At 39.2% G+C, this 21618-nt stretch overlaps 1 protein-coding gene across 2 annotated transcripts in view; it reads left to right on the top strand.

Moving 5' to 3' along the window:
• Positions 1-3188: 3188 nt before the first annotated feature.
• LOC149841546 (pesticidal crystal cry8Ba protein) overlaps positions 3189-21618 on the top strand; it is a 66351-nt gene continuing 47921 nt past the window's right edge. The window contains exons 1-6 of one of the 2 annotated variants that reach the window (XM_090003900.1): positions 3189-3619; positions 3737-3812; positions 4284-4934; positions 7225-7469; positions 7634-7711; positions 7904-8038. In XM_090003900.1, the coding sequence (XP_089860026.1) occupies positions 3765-3812; positions 4284-4934; positions 7225-7469; positions 7634-7711; positions 7904-8038 (1157 nt within the window). In that variant the 5' untranslated portion in view covers positions 3189-3619; positions 3737-3764. Of the gene's footprint in view, positions 3631-3736; positions 3813-4283; positions 4935-7224; positions 7470-7633; positions 7712-7903; positions 8039-21618 lie in introns of both variants that reach the window. The other variant, XM_090003901.1, reaches the window with a different exon arrangement.

The raw sequence follows: 21618 nt of genomic DNA, 5'->3' as shown, positions 1-21618 counted from the left end.
AAGAGCACTACTCAGACTCATTCATCGACGGATAAACATTCACTCGCCTAGCTCCAAGTCACCATACTCGGTTGGAATCATCTAAGGTAATTCTTGGAGGAATTAGCCCTAACCCACACACACTTTTGTGCGTCCAAACGCTATGCATAAGAAACTTCTACAAGCCAAGAGGTCCTTAACTAAATCTCTAAAGGTTACATCTTATGATCCACTGACACTGCAAACAACACTCTACGTATGTACTGCCATACAACGATGCACTAACGATGATATCGTTGCTTATCACGTACCGTGCTATCATCGCACGTCACCGATCAAGCCAACACATACAACGCGTTCTTACATTCGATGCATTTTTTACTTAGTAGAGCTCCACACTGCAACCGCCTCATTCCGAAGGCTCGGTCTGGGACATTTTACTCCACCCAAACCATTGTCGTCATCGACAATACTGACGCAGGTAAGAACACAGTCTGAACTGATATGTCAGTTTTTCTTTGTACTTATCTTTGATTTACTTCTTTTCTTCACCCTACTCAACTTGTTTTGATTTTCATCCACTATCGCCGCAACCTTTAGCATGTTAAGTCACATTACTTAACGTACCTTCGATCACTTAGACAACAGTCTTCCGTTCTATCAAGATCAAGCATTCTTTGCTTGTGGGACCCCAATGCAATCTCATACACAAGCAGGTTATCCTCGCCTGCATGACAAACTTATTGTCCTTATGCTCATGTATAGGGTGCCTTCCAACCCCCCAAAAGGGTAATTCTAAGCCTTTTGTGGTCTTCGTAGAGAAGGATGACCACCAACACATGGCATAGGAATATCAACTCCCTTAAGATACTAATTTGCAGTTTTCTAACAATTCAAACTAGTCATCAAGTGATGGATGCCTACTTGCGCATCACCACAAAATGATCATTTAAAGTGTCTTCCTTGGCACTCGTGCTCACAAGGGGCAACACGCTCAACACTGCTACTCTAATTCAGAGTCAGCACACTGCAACTCTCATCCAGAGTCAACAAAATGTTTCTGCAAAAGCTAAATTGATGAGCCATGAACAATAACTTTTTCCGCACACACAATTCACAAACGAACTGCCAAATCAAGGGACCAAAACAACAAGCATTCTGCTGAAGATGGGGCCTCCACTGACCCATAATCTTGGGAGAGACTATAAAAGTTTAGTTGAGTCTCCCATACCCAAATGTACAAATCCATCCAGCCGAATCCAACGTGAATTCTCTGCATGCACAAGGCAAACATCACGTTCCACCTGCAAGCTTAACATACAACTGGTAGAAATCTTTGTCTTGTCTACATTTTCTTAGCCAACTAAACAACAACCTTACACTTCTGCTTATCATCAATAAGATGACCCATACCAGCTTATCAATATCTTGTTTCTGTGCTCAATTAACAATATTTAAGTTGTACAAATTTTTGTAACCAAGATAAACCATCATTGTCCCCTTCAGTATCACACTCAGTGAATAACAATGTGTCCACAAATCTTTCTGCTCTGATGCCAATTTGTCACGAGTTTACTTCTTTCCTAGGTCAGTGCAGCGCGACAGTCCTTCCTTACCGCCACAAGCCTTCATGTCGCTTTATCACGGGCATAATTTTGGTATGGGTTGGTTATGGGTCATTTTAGATAAGCTAGTGTATGCCTAAACGGCATAGCGTTGAGATCGTGTAGTGAACCGTATGACAGGTAACGTGCAAATGAGTCATCAAGATCATGCAGCAGCAACAGTGGCATATGGACGCCCCTTACGGTGTAGGAGGATGCACCCATAACTAAGGGTGGCTCATCATACTTTGATCACAAACGCGAGACAGTAGCTAGCGGCACTGGCTCAGCGACGTGGCTGCAAGGGTAGGGCCCCAAGTAGGACGTTGGAGTGCTATCGACGGTCGAAATTCAATATCACCAAGCTGTGGTGTTATTCAGCATGACCGGATCTGTTAGGCGACATATAACGTCCTATGGCGAGTCGGAAAGTCTACCCACGAAGCGTCGGGACGTTAGTGATGCGCGGGGACCACCACTCTGTCGTTACTCGTCCCTCTCCGCAACTGAAGCCAACGTGGGACGATCTTTACGTTCCAGCACCACTGCCCACTCCTCACCCTCACTCATCAGACATCAGTTCAGTGGCGTCACGGCCCGGGGAAAATCCTTCTCTTCCTTACGTCCCACAAAAAAAAAAAAAACCGCGATGTCGTCCAAATACTACTTACGATAACACTCATTGGGTTTTTTGGTTTCTCTCCCGTCCCCCGTTTTGAAAAGCTGAAAAAACTTGCCGTTAACGAAAACAGCCAAATATATATATATATATATATATATATATATAAAGAGAGAAAAGTTCCACCGTTCACATGTGACCGACCATTCAAACAAACAAACAAAGAAAAGCATTGCGTACGTGGCCTCTAAATGACGAACATTCACCCAGCCTCACTACCACATTTGCACGTTCACACCGCACCCTCTTTGGCCAGCCTTGCCGGTTCTTGGGGAGGTACGGCGAAACCCCTTTTTTATAAGCCTCGCATTATGGAAAAGTGGTTATAAGTTAAATGAGAAGGGCCGTTTGGTCATGTTTTTGAGAGAAAAAAAAAACATAAAATGTTAAGGGCCACCAAGTTATGCTAGTCTTTCCTTTGTATAATAGCATATATTTTTCACTTAAGACTCAGCAGCATGATTGGTAGGTTTGAAAACAAGGGGAATCTGGGAGTTGAATTTCTTTATTATCATTATTGCAAATTGCAATCATCTAACGTTTCGGTTTTTCAACATTGGACATAAGGATCATCGTTTGGGATATATAAAGGCTAAAAGAGGAGTATAGCATTTGCAACTCAGAGATGTCTGATCTGATGAGGAAGGAAGGAACCGCCCTCAAGGCTCCACATGGCATCGGACTTATTGGCAGCTCAAAATTTAAAATTAGAAAGCGGTGTCCCGTTTCGGTAGTTTGGTAAAGTTTCAGGGCTATTTTTGTAACTCGGTTCACTTATGGCAGTTTTCTCATGAAAAAGGGAATAATGCTATTTCGCATATAAAATTTTACACTATTTCTTTTTTCTATTCAATTAATTAATGCCTTCCCTTCTTTTTCGATACTTTTCTTTATTTTGAAATAATGGGAAAGAGGGAACGGGCTGTGGGCCTGGCTGTGTGAGTGCAGGGCAGTGGGGGCAAAAGTGCGAGCGAGGGTTTCGAGATGCTAGTTTCGACTTTCGACCATCGGATTCCAATTTCCAATCCATATCCCCTGAGAATACAAGCGGCAGAGAGTCCTTGCACAGGCTACCAGGTCCAGCAGGACGATCTCCCGTACAATCGAAAACTAGGATAGGAAAGGATAGCATAGGATTATCCCGCGACGGGAACAGAGAAAAGAGAAATCCTCTCTACCATCGTTTTCTTTCCTCTTCTTTTTTTTTTTTTTTTAAATTATTACTATTATACCATTTATTCAAACTTTAGCCAGTGTGAGTGAGTAGTTCGACTGCGGATGACCGATCTGTCTGTCATCAAGTTCATTGCGTCAGAGATCTGCAGCCTTGTTTAAACCGTCGAGAAAAAATCGAGGGGTTTGTATTATGTCAGTTTTCTATTTTTTTTTGGGCGGTTTATTTTTCGTTTTCCCTCACTTGTGCAATTTCGGGTCGTGCATTGTGAGTTATAGCTTTGAGGTGTTGTTGCTGCAGGTGAAAGTGAGATCGCGAGCAAGATAAGATGTTCACGGACGGTCTGGATCCTAATGCCGTCAAATGGGTTCGAGAGGTCAGTTTTTCTCCCTCTGTTTTTTTTTTCTTTTACCTTCTTTTCTCCCGAAGCAATTTTTTTTTGGGATTTTTCCAGCTTAGATTCACACTATTCTTTCCTTCCTTCGAAGAGCAGAAGATTGTGTGTACCTATTAGTATTCAGTATTGGTTTTTACGTGTTTTTCTCTTCTCCGATCCTATATATTGTAAATGTGGACTTTTATTTTATAAAATTGAATATTAGTGATCTGTCTGGGTATTTTTAAGCATCTGCATTCCTTTGTATTCTACTGTCTGCGAGACTGAAATAGAGGAAAAGGGATTTTAAATGGGTCATAATTGTTGCATTCTAAGGAATTTTCTTTTTCTCGTAGTCGTTTCTGGGGAGGTTTGAATTGTTGATCTGTGCGTCCACTTTTTCTTTGTTCCTTGCAATTTTGAGAGAGATATGGGAAGGGGGCGGTTGATATTCGATCCTACTTTTTGCAGGGTTCTGGCACAAAGCGCAATCCTGAGATTCAGTCTTCCTTTAACCAGAGGTCAAGGTATGATCCAGTGCACGCTGTTAGAAATGGGGGCAGAGGCTTTGGGCTTCCTCCTACAAAGCTGAGAAGCGTTCACTTGCCACATGGGGATGTTGAGGACAGTGGCTTTGGGTCGGAGACGGAAGCGACTACAGACTCGGAGGAAGATACTTATGGTGGGAGGCGGTATTCGCTAGATTCTTCAACACAGGATGAGAGGCAGTGGTATCAGAAGCACAACAGAGGGTTTGAGCGAAACATGCCTGACGGCGTCAATGGTAGAGACGTTCCCGTTTCAACACAGCAGCACAATTCTGATGACAATACGTACTCTGACTTTAGTTCATCGAGGGAGACAATGACCAGGCACAATTCTAGGGCTAATGTGGATGCACGACCGGTTCCTCCATCAGAGAGGCCTGGTCCAAGAGTGGACAAATACCAAAATCAGCAGAATGAATATACTGAAGATGAATTGTCTGATTCTGCAGGCAGCTCGGAATACATAAAAAATGCAGAGAGCAACAACACAATCAATGATGGAAAAAGATATGTTGTAGAAGGCTATTTATCTTCCAGTACTATGTCACAGACAGATATTGAGGGCATGGACAAGGTTGGCTGCTAAATTTGCTCATCTTAGTCGTTGACAATTAATGCTTGGCATAGTATCTGCATGTCTTGTTCAATGGTTGATATATCACTCTATCCTCATGTTTGAGGAATGCGTAGGGTAGTGGTTGGTCCAATTATTCTATGAGTTATTTAATAGGAGATATCTCATTTAATTTTTTACTATTTCCTTAATCTTCTCCCCCTGAATTAAGCATGTTAATTTAATAATAACTATGGACAATACCTTCATGATTTGTCGTCCTTGGCTCTGCTGACCTTTGCTAGAAACAAAACAAATTCTCAATTTGACAAGACAGGTCTTCCAGTAGGATCTCTTAATTAGCTGGACGCCTTACACTTTTGGCTTCATTATGCTTAACCCTTATAATTTTTGGTGTTACTGTTAGTTTTTATTGGTTCCTTATAAGTCACGGATTTAAGTTAATACAGAACTGTTGTTTGTAGTAATGAATTTGTTTCTCACTTAATGTTTTGGTTAAATACTGTTTCATTTCTTTGTCCTTTCTGAGGAATTTAGTTCTATGTTTCTAATTGAGAGAGTCTGAACTCTGGAACTTTGATCTGTATTAGGGTGCTACTGCTATCTTATCATGATTTGGTGTATGTTCTGTTAGATTGAAATAGAATTGGGATATGTGTATGGACAGAGGCATTTCATTCTTAGTGTTGCATATAGTTCAAGGCATGCCTTACAATTTCACCCAACTGTTGTGAAACCATTCCCACTTGCATCATGGAATAGCTTTACGGCAAGAGAGAATTATCCCTTTGCCATTATCACATTCATTGTCCTCAAGGTTGGAGATGAAATTTTCAGACAAAAAATGTCTAGTTTTCAGGATTACTTTTGAAATGTGAAACAAACAGAGAAAATTTTGGCTGATATGAATGTTGGGTTGAGCCATACCAATGTATATTCCTGGGCATGCTTCTCCTAACTATGAGGAGCATGAAGTTTGGGGTTTTAACTTTCAACACAATGTCTTCTATCTTTAGGATACTCGGGTACTGTCTGACCTTTTTTTCTTTACTGAATGAGTTCTTTTTTTATTTTAGTTAACTATGGGATCTTCCTTCATTGTCTTACAAAGAATAATGAGACGATGAGAGGGGCAGGGATGAAGATACTCTTAACTGGTTGGTTAGAGTTTTTTGAATGTTTCTTCACAGACTGTTTACTAACTGAAAAGGTTGCTGGCATCTTCTAATTCACATTTGTCTTTGTTTATCTCGAGCATATCTTCACAATTTCTGGAACCCTTGATCACTTGGATTGATGACCAGTGAAAATTTATCAAGAACTTGATGATGTGCATATTCTGTCAAAGTTGTTTTTGAGACTTGCGGTCACCTTGATTTTTTAAGCTGAGGGGAATCATGTTAATTCCAACTAATGCTACAGTGGCTGGGATTTTGTTACCTGTTAATTGGTTAGTGGTATCAACTACTCCTGGGTTTTCTCTGCATTAGTTATGATTGGGGAATTTTCTCATAAAAAATGTATGTGTCACATGTTTTATTTCACCTTTTGAATTTTCAAGTCAATTGATCGAGGCATTGAAGACTATATGTTCGCTGCTGCATTGTCTGATATTTCCTTTTAAAAAATGATACTCGTAAAAAGAAAAAGGGAAAGAAAGTTATATTTGAAATTGTTCCAATGAAAATCCTTCAAATAAGTTTGACCCATTGATTTTATACATCAATATGAGGCAGTCTGGTGTTTATACAATACTTAAGTCGAATTTGTAACATTTTGAGATTGAAAGATATCTGGGTCCTTAGATCCATTTTTATCTTATGAATGTGGCATGCTTAATGTCTCTAATTGGAGTAAGTTTTTTGACTTATTCACACAATAACATGAAAATTGTTGAAAGTGAATCTTTGAAATGTGTGTCAGGGCTCGTTAAGTGTTTGGTGTCTCAATTTAGTTTGCTCTCCTGTAGGCAAATGTGATGTTGCTGCTTGAAAACACAACCCAACAGGGTCACTAAGTTGCAAATATTTTCCATATAGCATGTCTGTGTCTATACATACACGCACATACACATGTTACCTATCAAAGTGAGCCTATTATTCAACAACATTGGACTTATTGGAAAGAATTCATGGAACTTTGTTCTTCACTGTGACAAAAAGTGGTTCCTTTTATTCCAAGCTTGATGCTTAGAATTTGACTCTCTCTCTCTCTCTGTTTGTGTGTGTCCATGTATATGTGACTGCCTGTTCTTGATCAGCTGACAATTTTTTTGGGTGATTTTAACCAGAGGGGATTGCATAACAGAAATTCACATGATGCTGATATCCCCACTGCACCACCATTTCGTGGATCAGGGAAGGAAACCAATCATGCTGTTGATCAAAATTCAACCTCAAGAGTGTCTGCAGTGCCAAAAACTGCAGCTGCTGAGTGGCCCACAAGAACAGTACAACCAACGCTGGAAAAAAAACTGGGCACTGGGGCTGGTAAGCATGATAAGAAGGAAAGCTGCTTACCTGAAAAGCCCTTCAGGTATCCATTCTGATCCCCATGTTTTATCAATATTATCTATTTTGTGCCTATAAACTGCATGATGTGCAGATTCGAGACATTGTTATTACACCATTAAAGATATGCATATAAAGAAATCATATTGTTAGTCATGCTAATATGCCTATCTCCACATATTCCTCTAGGGCTGCCTCTTTTGGTGCTGATGCTGGCATTTTATCTTCAAGCACACTTCCTGCCCGAGTCCCCACTTTTCATGTAAGGTAATGTGGTGTAAATATGTTATTAGACTGTGATTAAGATGAATCATATGGAACTTGGTTCAGGATACAACTTTAAAATATTGAACTAGCAGGACTGACCATATATTTGTAAATGTTTGTCCTAGAACTACTTGAATTTATTATTTTGGTTAACAAACTTCAGTTTTCTTGATTAATTTCATTCAAACTCAGTGGTCAGGGACCATGGCAAGCAATGATTGCATATGATGCATGTGTGCGGCTTTGCCTGCATTCATGGGCTGGAGGTTGCATGGAGGCTCCTTTCTTTTTGGAGAGTGAATGTGCCATACTGAGAAGCGCATTTGGGTGAGTTGAAGTGAACTATGTCTTTCTATTTTTATTTGATGTTCTTAATCACATGGACTTTTCTAATACTAGGAGACCCTGGATTCTTGAGGAATCCTAAAACTTCTGCTTCAAGTTTATCTTTTAGTGAGGGTACATGTCTCCAAAATTTTTTCTTTCAATGCATGAACTCTGTTGCTGAATATAAGCATCATTTAACATTCTTATGTATCTAGTCATCTGAGCCTTGCCATACGATACAATTCGTAAACCTTGGTCGTCTTTTTAAAGGTCCCGTTCAAGTGGAGACATTCAAGGTATGTTTGATGGTTTGTCCAAGATTGGATGAAATCAATAAAACAGACGGATCAGAACACTGGTTTTGTTCATTCCGCAACAACTGTACCAAGTCCAACGTTTTTTTGGACCGTCCTCAGATGTTGTATTCCAAATGTCCGTTTGATGACGATGTGCGGACAATTGGGTCAGACATCAGGATCTCACCGGGCCGTGAATGGCGAGTTGCAGAACACCTGCAGTAGGTGCTTCATCGATGACCGGTCGTCCCTCGCTAGCTTGTACGCCACCGAGAGGTAGAGCTTCAAGCACGTCGCCAGCCGAGAATTCGGGCATGCCTCCACCCTCTACCGGCCGCCTCCCCCAAAATCTTTATCTGAATTACCTCCATTCATTGCTATCTGCCTTAATTCCACCAAATAAATAGTTGTGAGCTAGGCTCCATCCACATTGCTTGGGCACTCCCATTGTAGCCAGAGACGAGAGGCCTAAGCTCATCAATGAACGATCTATCCACATTAGGCCCAATTCTAGGGCACAACAAGCTTTCCTCGATGGTAACCCCCAGGTTTTCGGCTCGATCCGATGTATCTTATGCCCCGAGAATCTCACGATCGGCAAAACCGGATTGATCATCGAAATCTCCTCCTTCGGTGTCTTGCTTGGAACGTCTGCCCTTTCGATTCTGATCGAAAGAGGACCCCTACGTTATCGTCAATGCTCTCGTTGGCGATGGCGAGGAGCTCGAAGGAGAGCATCCAGCCTCTCTCCCTCACGTCCATGGATGAAACCCAAACCCTAGCTTCTGCTGGAAGACACACACACACACACACAAACACATCGTCTGACATGCCTCCCCCTCTTCCGGCCGCCTCCCTCCTCCGTCGGTTGTCGCTGCACAGGAGAAAGAGAGACGCATCGATGGGCACGGTGCGCCCCTTGATGCATTTTTTTAAATGTTCACCCTGTTTTGTTCTTTTCGTAACAAGGGGTGGAATGAAAATAACGTGGTGATGTGGATGCGGCAGACGATGTTCCGCGTGTCCCACATTTATTAAAAAAGTCGTGAAATTTAGGCTTTTTGTCTTGCGCGAAGTGCTGGATGCGACATCAAACATGCCCTCAGGGGTCACTTGATTCACAGACAACCCTAGACAAGGACACCATGTTCTGTCAAATTCTGTCCTAATCTTGTCTAGGACAGTTACAAGGTGTCCTTGTCCAACGTTTCCATTGACCATGTTAAAATGTTATTGTCCATGTGTTCTGCATTTGATTTATCATCACTAACATGAACACAAATGCTTAAAGTTTGTGTATTTTGATAAAAAAAAGAAATTCATATTCTAAGCATAAAAAAAGGAATTCATATTCTAAGGACAAAAAAAATCCATATTCTAAGCTTAATAAAAAAAGAAATTCGGATTTAGCATGCATTCACTCAATAAATTATAAAAATAGGGATTAAAATGCAAAACCCCTAAAATCTAGGCATACCCGAAAAATAAATTTGGATTTAGCATGCATTCACTCAATAAATTGCAAAGATAGAGATTAAAATGCAAAACCCTTGAAATCTAAGCATACACAAAAAAAGTTAGATATAACATACATTCACTCGATAAATCACAAACATAGGGATTAAAATGCAAACACCTTATAGTCTAAGCATGCTTGAAAAAAAATTGATTTAGCATGCATTCACTCAATAAATTACAAAAATATGGATTAAAATGAAACTCCCTAAAATTTAAGCATACAAAAAAATATCGGATTTAGCATGCTTTCACTTAATAAAGTACGAAAATAGGGATTAAAATGCAATTCCCTAAAATCTACGCATACCTGAAAAGAAAAAATCGGATTTAGGATACATTCACTCAATAGATTGTAAAAATAGGGATTAAAATACAAAACCCCTAACATATAAGCATACAAAAAAAAGGATTTTAGCACACATTCACTCAATAAATTGAAAACATTGGTATTAAAATGCAAAACCTCTAAAATCAAAGCATAAAAAAATTTGATTTAGCAAACCCTAACCCTATAATTAGATTTTAGCAAGAGAGAGAGAGAGAGAGAGAGAGAGAGAGAGAGAGAGAGAGAGAGAGAGAGAGAGAGAGAGAGAGCAACACCTACGGGTTCGGCCTTCGAGCATGCTTCCCAATGACGTACAAATGTTTTCAGCATGATTGATTTACTATAAATCGACACTTGGAGCATGAATTTTGGATAGAAAAATGATATTTGGAGCCTCAAAAATTTATGAAAATTGTACGCTGTTGATTTTAAAACTTATAAAACCTATCGATGCATCGGAATCAAATGCTCCAAGAACTCATTCCTATAAAAACAAGCATATTGATCAGATCTGTATGGTTGGAATTTTGAAAAAAATACCAAAAATCCAATAAAACCTCCATTGCGGTGGTTTGTGAGTGTTTTTCGTTGGGGAGGTTTTCATTTCCCTATATATATATATATAACTAGTTATATATAGATATATGTATATTCACATAAACTGATTCGGTCCATTAGAAAGCTATTAAAAACAAGAAACAATCAGCAGTTTTTATAAGCAGATTTCGAAACAAGCTGAGCTGAATCTTGTTAACACAGAACCAGCGCTAATAGATTCCAGATTCCAACGGCAAACAAAAACAGATTGAGACAAATCGTGCTATCTAAGCAGAAACACTGGAAACACTAAATCAGTTGTAACAGACAATATTCAGCAGGAATCTAACTCAGTTTAGTGTTAACAAACAAAATTAATCTAATGCGGAATGACATCAAACAGCCTAACATGTTTTAGAAATTCAAACTAACATTCTTTGATCTCAACTTGCATGCTCAAATCCAAATTAACAATCCAACGCTGAGCAAAAAAATGACAGATTACCAATTTCAGATTGAATCGACTCATCTAGACAGAAACTATTTCTCACAACTAAAATTCGCTTCATCCCAGCGGCAAACAGGAAGACAACATACAGTTTGACAGGAACACGATGAAGTTCAGCAAATTACAATCAGAAATTAAACAAGACAAATTTCATTGACAGATTTCAGACCATCAATCATCAAATTCAAAACAGATTTCAAACTGAAACTAAACTGATTCCAAAACACAAAACCAGGATTTCAAGTTTGATGCATAGCACAGGGAACAGAGAGTGCATTAAAGGATGGGAAATCAGTCAGGTTTTTTAGCTCCAGCGTTATTGCACACTGGCCAAACCACGTCCACAACACTACAGCTCACGGAGGCAGCTTCCGAGGTCACTCCACCGGCCGTCTTCCCGTGCAGCAGCCAACCGAAGGCAGCAATCCACGAGGATAAAAATCAGTGGGATGATTTCTCTCTTGTACACGATTTTTCTCAAGGGTTCAAAGGTTCAAAAAAACACCCCTTCATATTTGGGCTGCTTAGGGTTTTATGAGGCTGGGGGCAGTCATTGGGGAAGAAAAGGGGTGGAGAAACGTTGGGTGTGCAGAGGAGAATGTTGGAGAGGAGGAAGGGAGCCGTTGGATATGGGGAATGGTGATAGGGGCCATTGGCGGCCGCCCTATGGTGGTCGTCTGCAAGGGGAAGAAGGGGGTAAGGCAAAAAAAAAAGGGGGAAAAAGAACGAAAGAAGAGGGAGTGTTGACATCCCTTCTTCTTTTGGTCATGGCTGGGGCAGGTCGGGATCTGGGATCCGGCCTCCCTAAACTTGTTTTGCGCCTGAGGACCGCCCAAGCCTTTTAGAAGGGTCTTGGGTCTAGGTTATCACAAAATAGGTCCAAAATGATAAAAATAAGCTACCCTGACCCCATATACACCCTTTAATGACGCAAAATGGATCCTAACGATCGTCAAAACTAGTCTTAAAAAAATCAAATTTTTTACATTAATTACAAACTTAAAGTCTTCACAAAACATCTTGGCTATGATCGAATACCCTCTAGGTGGCCTCTGGGTCTCTCATGCTTGGTGCGAACTTGGTTTTCACACTCGATTTTGATGGTGCATTTTCCCAGAGCGTGTCCTCAACATGCTCTCCTTGAGATCTTCAAGATGTGCTACATCAGAGTGAGAGCACCTCCTTGATGTGGCCAGAGAGAGAGAGAGAGAGAGAGAGAGGAGGCTCTGGTGAGTTGATGCCGAAGAGCAGACACAATGTGGGGGAGAGAGGGAGCCCATGGGGAAGGTGTGGGTGATTTGGGGGGAGGCATCAGGTATCCCCTCTCCCCGATGCTTCTCTATTTTATTTATTTATTTATTTGTGTATGTTCCGTTTCGTCCTACTTTATTTTATGGGTAGGGGTGGAACAACATGGGGTGACAAAACTGTTAAAATATATGTATGTCTATATTGTGAGAAAATGGTTAGAGAGGAGAGAGACACTCTGATGGCTGCAGAAGAATACCCAAATCAGGGTATGCTGTTTTGCTTCTCATTAAGTATATACAGATACAATAATTAGGGTACAAAAATACCCATTACATGATATGTTAAAATTACAACATGCTATTAATGAGCATGTGTTTAAATAAAATGAATTGGGTTTGGATCTTGAGATCCAGACCCAATCGTGGATGACAACACCTTTTCACCCTCCCTCAAGTTGTACATGGTTTTGAACCATGAACAACTTGCTTTTTAACATCCAAAATCTGTCATTGATAAGTCTTTTTTTAAACAAGTTAGCAACTTGATCAGCAGTCCGTACGTATTTTGGTTCAATTTCCTTCTCTTCGACCTTTTGTCTTACAAAATGTTGATCAATTTCAATATACTTGGCACGACTATGGTAGATAAGATTGAATGACATGTTGATAGCACTTTGATTGTCACACAAGAGAATGCTTTTACAAATCGATTCTTCTACTTCTGTCAACAGGTGTCTGATCCATGTTACTTCGGCTGTACCAGCTGCGATTGATCTATATTCAGCTTCTGTGCTCGACCTGGCTATGACCTTTTGTTTTCTACTGCTCCAGGAGACAAGATTTAGGCCAATGAAAATACAGTATCCTGAGACTGACCTACGCTCATCTGGGTCTCCTGCCCAATCTGCATCTATGTAAGTAAAAAGTTCATGCATGTGATGACCATGCATACTCTTTCTGTACAGAAGACCATCTCCAATAGTTTCCTTTAAATATCGAAGAATGCGTTTAACAACTTTCATATGGCCAATATGCGGTTCATGCATGAACTGAGATACCTGATTGGCAGAATAAACAATGTCAGGCCGAGTGAAGGTAAGATACTGAAGCATTCCTACTATCTTGCGATATCCTGTAGGATCCTCGTACAAAACTCCATCTTGGGAACTGAGTTTCTGATGAAGTACATTGGGTGTGCTTAGAGGCATGCAATCTGTCATACCTGCCTTACTAAGAATATCAACGGTATACTTATGTTGAGTAAGTGTCATGCCTTTAGGAGTACTGTCAACTTCTACTCCAGAAAAGTATCGCAGTTTACCAGGATCCTTCATCTTGAATCTATAGTTCAAAAGTTCTTTAACCTATTCAATATGTTCATTAGAGTTACCTGTAATGATAATGTCATCAACATATATCAATAACAGGGTAACTATATCTTTGCATTTGAATATGAAAAGAGAATGGTCAAGTAGAGACCGACTAAAGCCATATTTGTCTACTTCAAGAGAGAAACTATCAAACCAAGATCGAGATGCCTGCTTTAGACTATATATAGCTCTCTTTAACCTGCACACGTATTCTTTAGAGTTCTCTTATGCATACCCAGTGGGCTGCTTCATGTATACTTTCTCCTTCAGAGTTCCATGTAGAAACACATTTTTCACATTCGGTTTGCTGAGAGTCCACTGGTGCTCAACAACCAATGATAGTATGATGCAGATAGTGCCCATTTTCACGACCGGACTGAAGGTCTCATCATACTCTTGTCCTTGCTCCTGTGTGAAGCCTTTGGCAACCAGCCTAACCTTGTATCGCTCGATAGTACCATCTGGCTTATACTTTATCTTATACACCCACTTTGGCCCAACCACATTTCGATTGTGTGGTCTGAGAACAATATCTCAAGTGCCACATTCTTGAAGAGTCTCTATTTCTTTGTTCATAGCTTCAATCCATCTCTGATAAAATGTTGTGGGTTGATCTTCCTTGCCCAAAGAGGTTAAGAAGAGTTTGAAATCCATCGTGAAGTTCTCGTAACTAACCCACCTATCAATAGGATGTCGAGATCGGGTAGACCTTCTGTGAACAGGTGATTGAATGTAATCAGAAGGAGAATTATGCTCTTGATTAGAGCTGGGAGGTATCTCCTTCTCACGTCGAGGGTAAACAATGCCTTTATATCTTTCGGGGGCCAATAGTGGTTCAGAAATCACACTTTCCTAAGTCCTTTGCACAACAGTAAATACGTTTCCTTCGTCTCTTTGATTACATTCAGAAGAACAAATATCATCAATGCTAGAAAAAAGATCTGAGTTCAACCAAGGGTAATAAACTTTAATTTTAGGAGTGTTAGCATTATGACCAAAATTTGATTCGTCAAACACATTTTTGGATATTTTGATGCGCTTGCTCACGGGATCATAACATCTATAGCCTTTGTAATCATCAGCGTACCTCACAAATCTGCACTTTAAGGCCCTATCTTGAAACTTGTGCCACATTGAATTGTCATCATGAACATAACATACACATCTGAATACGCGCAAATCATGATAATTTTGATGCTCACCATGCAAAGAGAAATAGGGTGATTTGTTTTCCAAGATGTTCATGGGCAATTGATTTATGACATAGATTGCAGTATGAAAAACCTCTGCCCAGAAAGTAACTGAAAGATTACTATCATGCATCATGCTCATTACATTCTCGACAATATGGCGATGCTTTCGTTCAGTAATCCCATTCTGTTGAGGTGTATGAGGGCAAGACACCTGCCTACTTATTCTATTCGTCTGGAGGAAACTAATAAAATCATTTGAAGATAATTCACCCCTCCATCACATTGGAAACAAATAATATTTTCAGAGAATCGATTTTGAACAAAATAATGAAAATTTCGAAATAACTTGAAGGTTTCAGATTTACTTTTCATAAAGAAGATCCATGTATATCGAGAATAGCTATCAACAAAGATGAGATAATTTCTAGTGCTAGACATGGAAGGAACTGGAGCCGGACCCCAAACATCAGAAGATATAATTTCAAATGGTCTTGAAGCTCTTTTATTAATGGAATGAAAAGGAAGAACATGACTCTTACACTGAAGATAAGTAGAACATTTTTTGTTATTGACACTGAAATTCAGACTTGACTTGGGAATAAGACTATTTGAAACAAGCATATCAATAAAACAACTACTACAATGACCCAGACGACCATGCCAAAGATTCAGCTCAATACATTTAGAAAGATTAAGAACACTGTCAGGAGGAACTGAAGATGATGATGTGAGCTTTAAGATGGAGTCAACAGGCTGAACACGTGAGGAAGGATTCTCTTGAAACACGTACATATTCCCTTGACGTTTTTCTTCAGCGAACGTTTCCCTCGTGTGAAGGTCCTTAACACGAACAAAAAAGGATTTAACTCAGCTGAAGCATTAATGTCATCTACAAGCTTAGAGACAGAAACAATATTTTTCTTGATATTAGGAGCATGAATGACATTTGAAAGAGCAAGAGAAGAGTTAGACATAGGAATTACATAATTTTCAATGTGAGAAATATGGTGGTGAGACCCATCTCCAGTGACTATACTATTTCTACCAACATAAGGAACAAGATTTAGGAGCTTACCAACATCACCAGTGACATGAGTGGCTGCACCAGAATCAACATACCAAGTGCCTTGATCATTCTGTTTGATATTCAATTCAGCCAGGACAGATAATAACAACTCTTTGACTTCTCCAGTATTCTTCAATGTATCTGTTCCCTTTCTTGTCTCTAATTGCTTTCCTCTATTTTGCGGGTTAAACCAGCAATTTGCCTTTATGTGCTCCCTTTTGTTCCAGAGAAAGCAAGTAGGTATTGTCCTTTGCTTTTGCAGATTAGGAGGCATACTGGGAGTAGGTAATATTCCACGAGCTTCTTGTCCATTCCTCTCTTGACCTCCCCCTTCTCGAGATTCATACTTGCCACGTCTTCGACCATAGGTAACTCCTATGGCAAGAACGTCGTGTGCTCCAATGGGGTTGTGATTACCTTCAGGGAATCCCTTCAAAGTCATCTCATATTGTAAGAGCTTAGCACGAAGGTCTTCAAATGTAGGTAAGTCTGGCAAATACAGTAAGGAAGTAACCATCATATGATAATCGAGTCCCAACCCGCTCAAAGTTTGTTGCACCATATCTTTGTCACTGACCGCGCAACCCACGATGGCCCATTGACCCGTGATAGTTTTCATTTTGTTTAAGTACTCCATGACAGTCATGGAGTCCTTTCTCAGCATTTGAAATTCTTTCTTTAAAAATAAAACTCTAGCCTGAGAAACTTGATAATTCGTCTGAACAAGACGATGCCATAACTGCATAGTTGTGCAGTCATCTGGGATTGCCACAAGCACCTCCTGTGACAGGGTGAAAGTGATGTAGGCAACCAAAGCCTGATCTCGCTTCATCCAGGATATATACTCTAGATTTCTAACAAAAGTAATGGAAGTGTCACCTTCCGCAGTCTTGCCATGTTGTGATATGAACTCTGTCCGCAGTCTTGCCATGTTGTGATATGAACTCTTGAGGAACAGAAACAGAGCTATCTAGATGTCCAGAAAGATCCCGACTTCTTATGAATGAGATGATTTGTCTTTTCCAGGTGAGAAAATTAGAATTGTTCAGTTTTTCAGATACAAGTTGGCTAAGAAAGTTGGAAGAAAGGCCAAATTGAGGAGAAGATAAAGAATCCATAGGCGATTGAAAGCGAAAGCAAGATAAAATTAGAAACAAGAGTGGAGTAGAACAAATGAGTAAAAGACTAACAAACAAAATTTAGAAAAAAAAATCAGAACCAATATGTAATTTCAGATAACTCGGCTGTCTTCATTTTTTTTTACAGCAGACCCGAGACTGAAACCTAGGTTATGCAGTAAACTGATCTGAATAAAGACCAGTCAATAAAATGCAAAACAAAAACACGTTATTTGAATGTAACATGTTTTTCTTTTCGAAAAATGCAAAGAAGAATAGAAGAAAAGAAATCCAAGAAGAAAGAGATCTGAGATTTTACTCAGATTTGAATATGAAGAAAAAGAGGAACAATATGGATTTGATATCAACTTGTGAAATCACGCAAAAGATCAAAATAGGAAATAGAAGAATACGTTGGAGAATAGAAGAATAAGGAGAATAAAGAGAATAAAGAGAATAAAGAGAGAGATCTGATGCAGATTTTAGAAATAGGAAAATACGTTGGAGGTAAATACGTTGGCTTAAAAAGGATTCGGAAAGAATAAAGAAAAGAAGAATAGGTAGGATCAGATTTGAGAAATACCTTGGAAGACGTTGGAGAGGCTCATAAGAACAATCAGATCTTCAGAATACGCCCTGCTTTGATACCATGTGAGAAAATGGTTAGAGAGGAGAGAGACACTCTGATGGCTGCAGAAGAATACCCAAATCAGGGTCTGCGGTTTTGCTTCTCATTAAGTATATATAGATATAATAATTAAGGTACAAAAATACCCATTACATGATATGTTAAAATTACAACATGTCATTAATGAGCATGTGTTTAAATAAAACGAATTGGGTCTGGATCCTCAGTCGTAGATGACGTCTTTTCATATATATATGTATATATATACATATTCATATATTTTATATGTTCTCAATTTTGTAATAGTTAATGCCCTATAGGGGCATTTTTGTCTTTTCACTTGTAATAGTAATAATAATAATAATAATTGTTTATTAGAAACAATTATTGTTTAATTTTTAATATTTTTTCTTTTATTTTAGTTTTGTACCAAGCCATTGGGTCTCCCACCCATAGAGCCATTGAGGCCCTAACATGCATAAATATGACCTTTGGGAGCTCCCAAATAACTTTATGCGGGGAGCTCCCAATGACTGCCCCTTCTTTGTTTTGTGTATAAATAGGGGATGTGCCTCCCCTTATTGTTCAGTGCTTTCCAAAGCATCTTATCAATAAAAGTACCTATTATTTTACTTGTTTTCCTAGCCCTTTGTTGGCTCTTTGTGCTGTCCCATAGTGAACTTTCACTTATGCACTTTTGTGCTTGTATCTTGCCTTGTTTTGTCCACTCTTGGACTTGTATGTGCTTTTGCACATTGTTCTTGTAATTGTGCATATTTCATTACATGGTATCAGAGCCATAGTATTCTTGGTCCTTTGGAAGGTGGCTATTGAAAGATCGTGATTCTTGGGATCATGGTGCTTGAGGTATCTTTAGTTGAGGGACTCTTTTGTGTTCTTTCATCATCCTTCTTCCTTCTTCTATATAGCCAAATATGAAGAATGAACAAAAGATAGAAAATATCCTCAAAGGCAAGAAGCTTTGGGGATATGTGATGGGCTCTATTCCGTAACCTTTACTCAAACTCACTAAGTTGGAAGGAGGTCAAGAAAAAGCTTTGGAAGAAAATGCTCGCACTAAAGCCATTGAAGATCATCAATCCAAGATAGTAGATTGGGAAAGCAAACATGCACAATTTTTTGCATGGTTTATTAACAATGTTGAGCTAAAAATATGTGCCAACATTGCTAGGTTTTGCAAGGCAAATGAGGCATGGTTTTTTATGAAAGATATGTATACTAAAAAAGGCTTTGCTAGGCATTTTTCTCTACAAGAAAAAATATGTACCATTAAATAAGGGGACATGAGTGTCCCTGATTACTTTAGTATTCTTGGTCCCTTATGGGATGAATTGTCTCTTCTTGAACCCAAGTGGGTTGCTAGTGAAGATGTTGAACTAAAAAGAACAAATGAAAAAAAAATAATTTTTTTAAATTTTTATACGGTCTTAGACCCGAATATGAACAAGTTAGATCTTCTCTCCTTCATAGATCTAAGCCTATTCCTTTGGAAAATGCCGTTGCCAAAATATGCCAAGAAGAAACTCGTTTTGGCATGATAAAAAAGGGGGGCTGAAGTGTTGGCCGTATCCAAACCCCACAATCATGTGAAAACTTACAAGCCTCAATACTTTGGGTGGCAAAATAGCTATAATGGTGGGTACAATATCGCAAGTTTGAGAAACGGTGTTAAAATATATGTATGTATATATACATATTCATATATTTTATATGTTCTCGGTTTTGCAATAGTTAATGCCTTATAGGGGCATTTTTGTCTTTTTACTTGTAATAATAATAATAACTGTTTAGTTATTGTTTTATTTATTTATTATTATTTTAGTTTTGTACCAAGCCATTGGGGCTCTCACCCATAGAGTCGTTGGGGCTCCAACGGTCATAAATATGATTGATGGGAGCTATGACCGTTGGGGCCCCAACGACTCTACGTGGGGAGCTCCCAATGGTCTCCCCTTCTTTGTTTTGTGTATAAATAGGGGATGTGCCTCTCCTTATTGTTCAATGCTTTTCAAAGCATTTTATCAATAAAAGTGCATATTCTTTTACTTGTTTGGCTCTTTGTGTTGTCTCATAGTGGACTTGTGCTTATGCACTTTTGTGCTGGCTCTTTGTGTTGTCCCATAGTGGACTTGTTTTGTCCACTCTTGGACTTGTATGTGTTTTGTTCTTGTAATTCCGCATACTTCATTACAAAAACAACATCCGTGTGCCCTGTGTTTGCGTGGTTGCGCATGTAATGAAATTGTGGCCTTCCACAAAAGCACTAGAAACTCTCAAAGAGTGTCTATTGGAGACACCTTAAACACAACCCATAAAAGAGTATAAATGGAAACAACAACAACAAACAACAACAACAACTACGCCTTCATCCCAAAACAATTGGGGTCAGCGATATGAACCAAAAAAGAAATTCATTTTGGGTCTTCCACATGAATCCTTTTCCTCCAATCATTTCTATCCAACGCCATGTCCTCGGTGAGGTTCAAAGCATTCATATCCTTTCCTATCATCTCCATCCAAGTCTTCCTAGGCCTACCCCGACCTCTTTTAACTAATATATTTTCCCATTTCTCCAACCTTTTAACTGGAGCATCATTAGGCCTTCGCCGAATATGTCCAAACCACCGTAAACGATTCTCTCGCATCTTATTTTCAATGGGTGCAACACCTACCTTCTTACGTATCTCTTCGTTCCGAATCTTATCTTTTATTGTATTTCCACACATCCATCTAAGCATCCGCATCTCAGCTACACTCATTTTTTGAATATGATGTCTCTTGGCAGCCCAACATTCCGTACCATATAGTAAAGCGGGTCTAATAGTCGTCCTATAAAACTTTCCCTTCAACCGCAATGGCATTCTACGATCGCACAGCACTCCAGTAGCACTTTTCCATTTCATCCACCCAACCTTTATCCTATGATTTACATCTCCATCAATTTCTCCATACTTTTGAATGATGGATCCCAAATATTTGAAATAATCATTCACCGGTATATCTTGCTCACCAAGCTTCACTACACTCCCATCACTACTTCGTTGCTTACTAAACCGACATTCCATATATTCAGTCTTACTCTTACTCAACTTAAAACCTCTAGCTTCCAATGTCTGTCTCCATAATTCTAACTTAGCATTAACCCCAGCTCTAGACTCATCAATCAAAACAATATCATCAGCAAAAGAGTATAAATGGAAGAACAATAAAAATAATAATTCTTTATTTTTCACAAGAAATGCTTAAAAAGCAATGAATTACAATGGAGGGGGATCACCCCTATTTATACAAGAGGGAGAGGAGTGAAGGTAGAGCTCTCCTTGAGAGTCATTATAGCCGTTGGACTAGGTCCAACGACTATATTCTAGTCAAGTCCTAGTTGGGACTTGACTAGATTATAATATCTAGTTCTAAATGTACTAGATAACAAAAAAAAAGAAAAGACAAGGAAAATAAAAAATATAATATAATAATATTATTATATATGTTACATTTTACATTTTAACAGCGCATATGTGTGTGGGCCCTACACAGCGGTCGTCTCACTGAAGCTGTGTTTTGCCAATTCAATTGGCCCCTCAACGACAAGGTTTGTACATCACTATTACTGGATTGATCTTTTTCCCATAGGCTGTGAAAATTTACAGTTGACATCTGCTGTAGGATGTGTGTATGATAGTTCATGGATGGCCTCTGAATTTGATAGTTTCACGATAAATGCTAAATCCCTTGTAGACCCTTCAAAACCAT

The sequence above is a fragment of the Nuphar pumila genome, chromosome 4, assembly GCF_984573655.1.
Source record: "Nuphar pumila chromosome 4, dmNupPumi1.hap1.1, whole genome shotgun sequence".
NCBI classification, from domain to species: domain Eukaryota; kingdom Viridiplantae; phylum Streptophyta; class Magnoliopsida; order Nymphaeales; family Nymphaeaceae; genus Nuphar; species Nuphar pumila.
The sequence above is the reverse complement of the archived record's forward strand: the minus strand, read 5'-3'. Positions and strand labels throughout refer to the sequence as shown.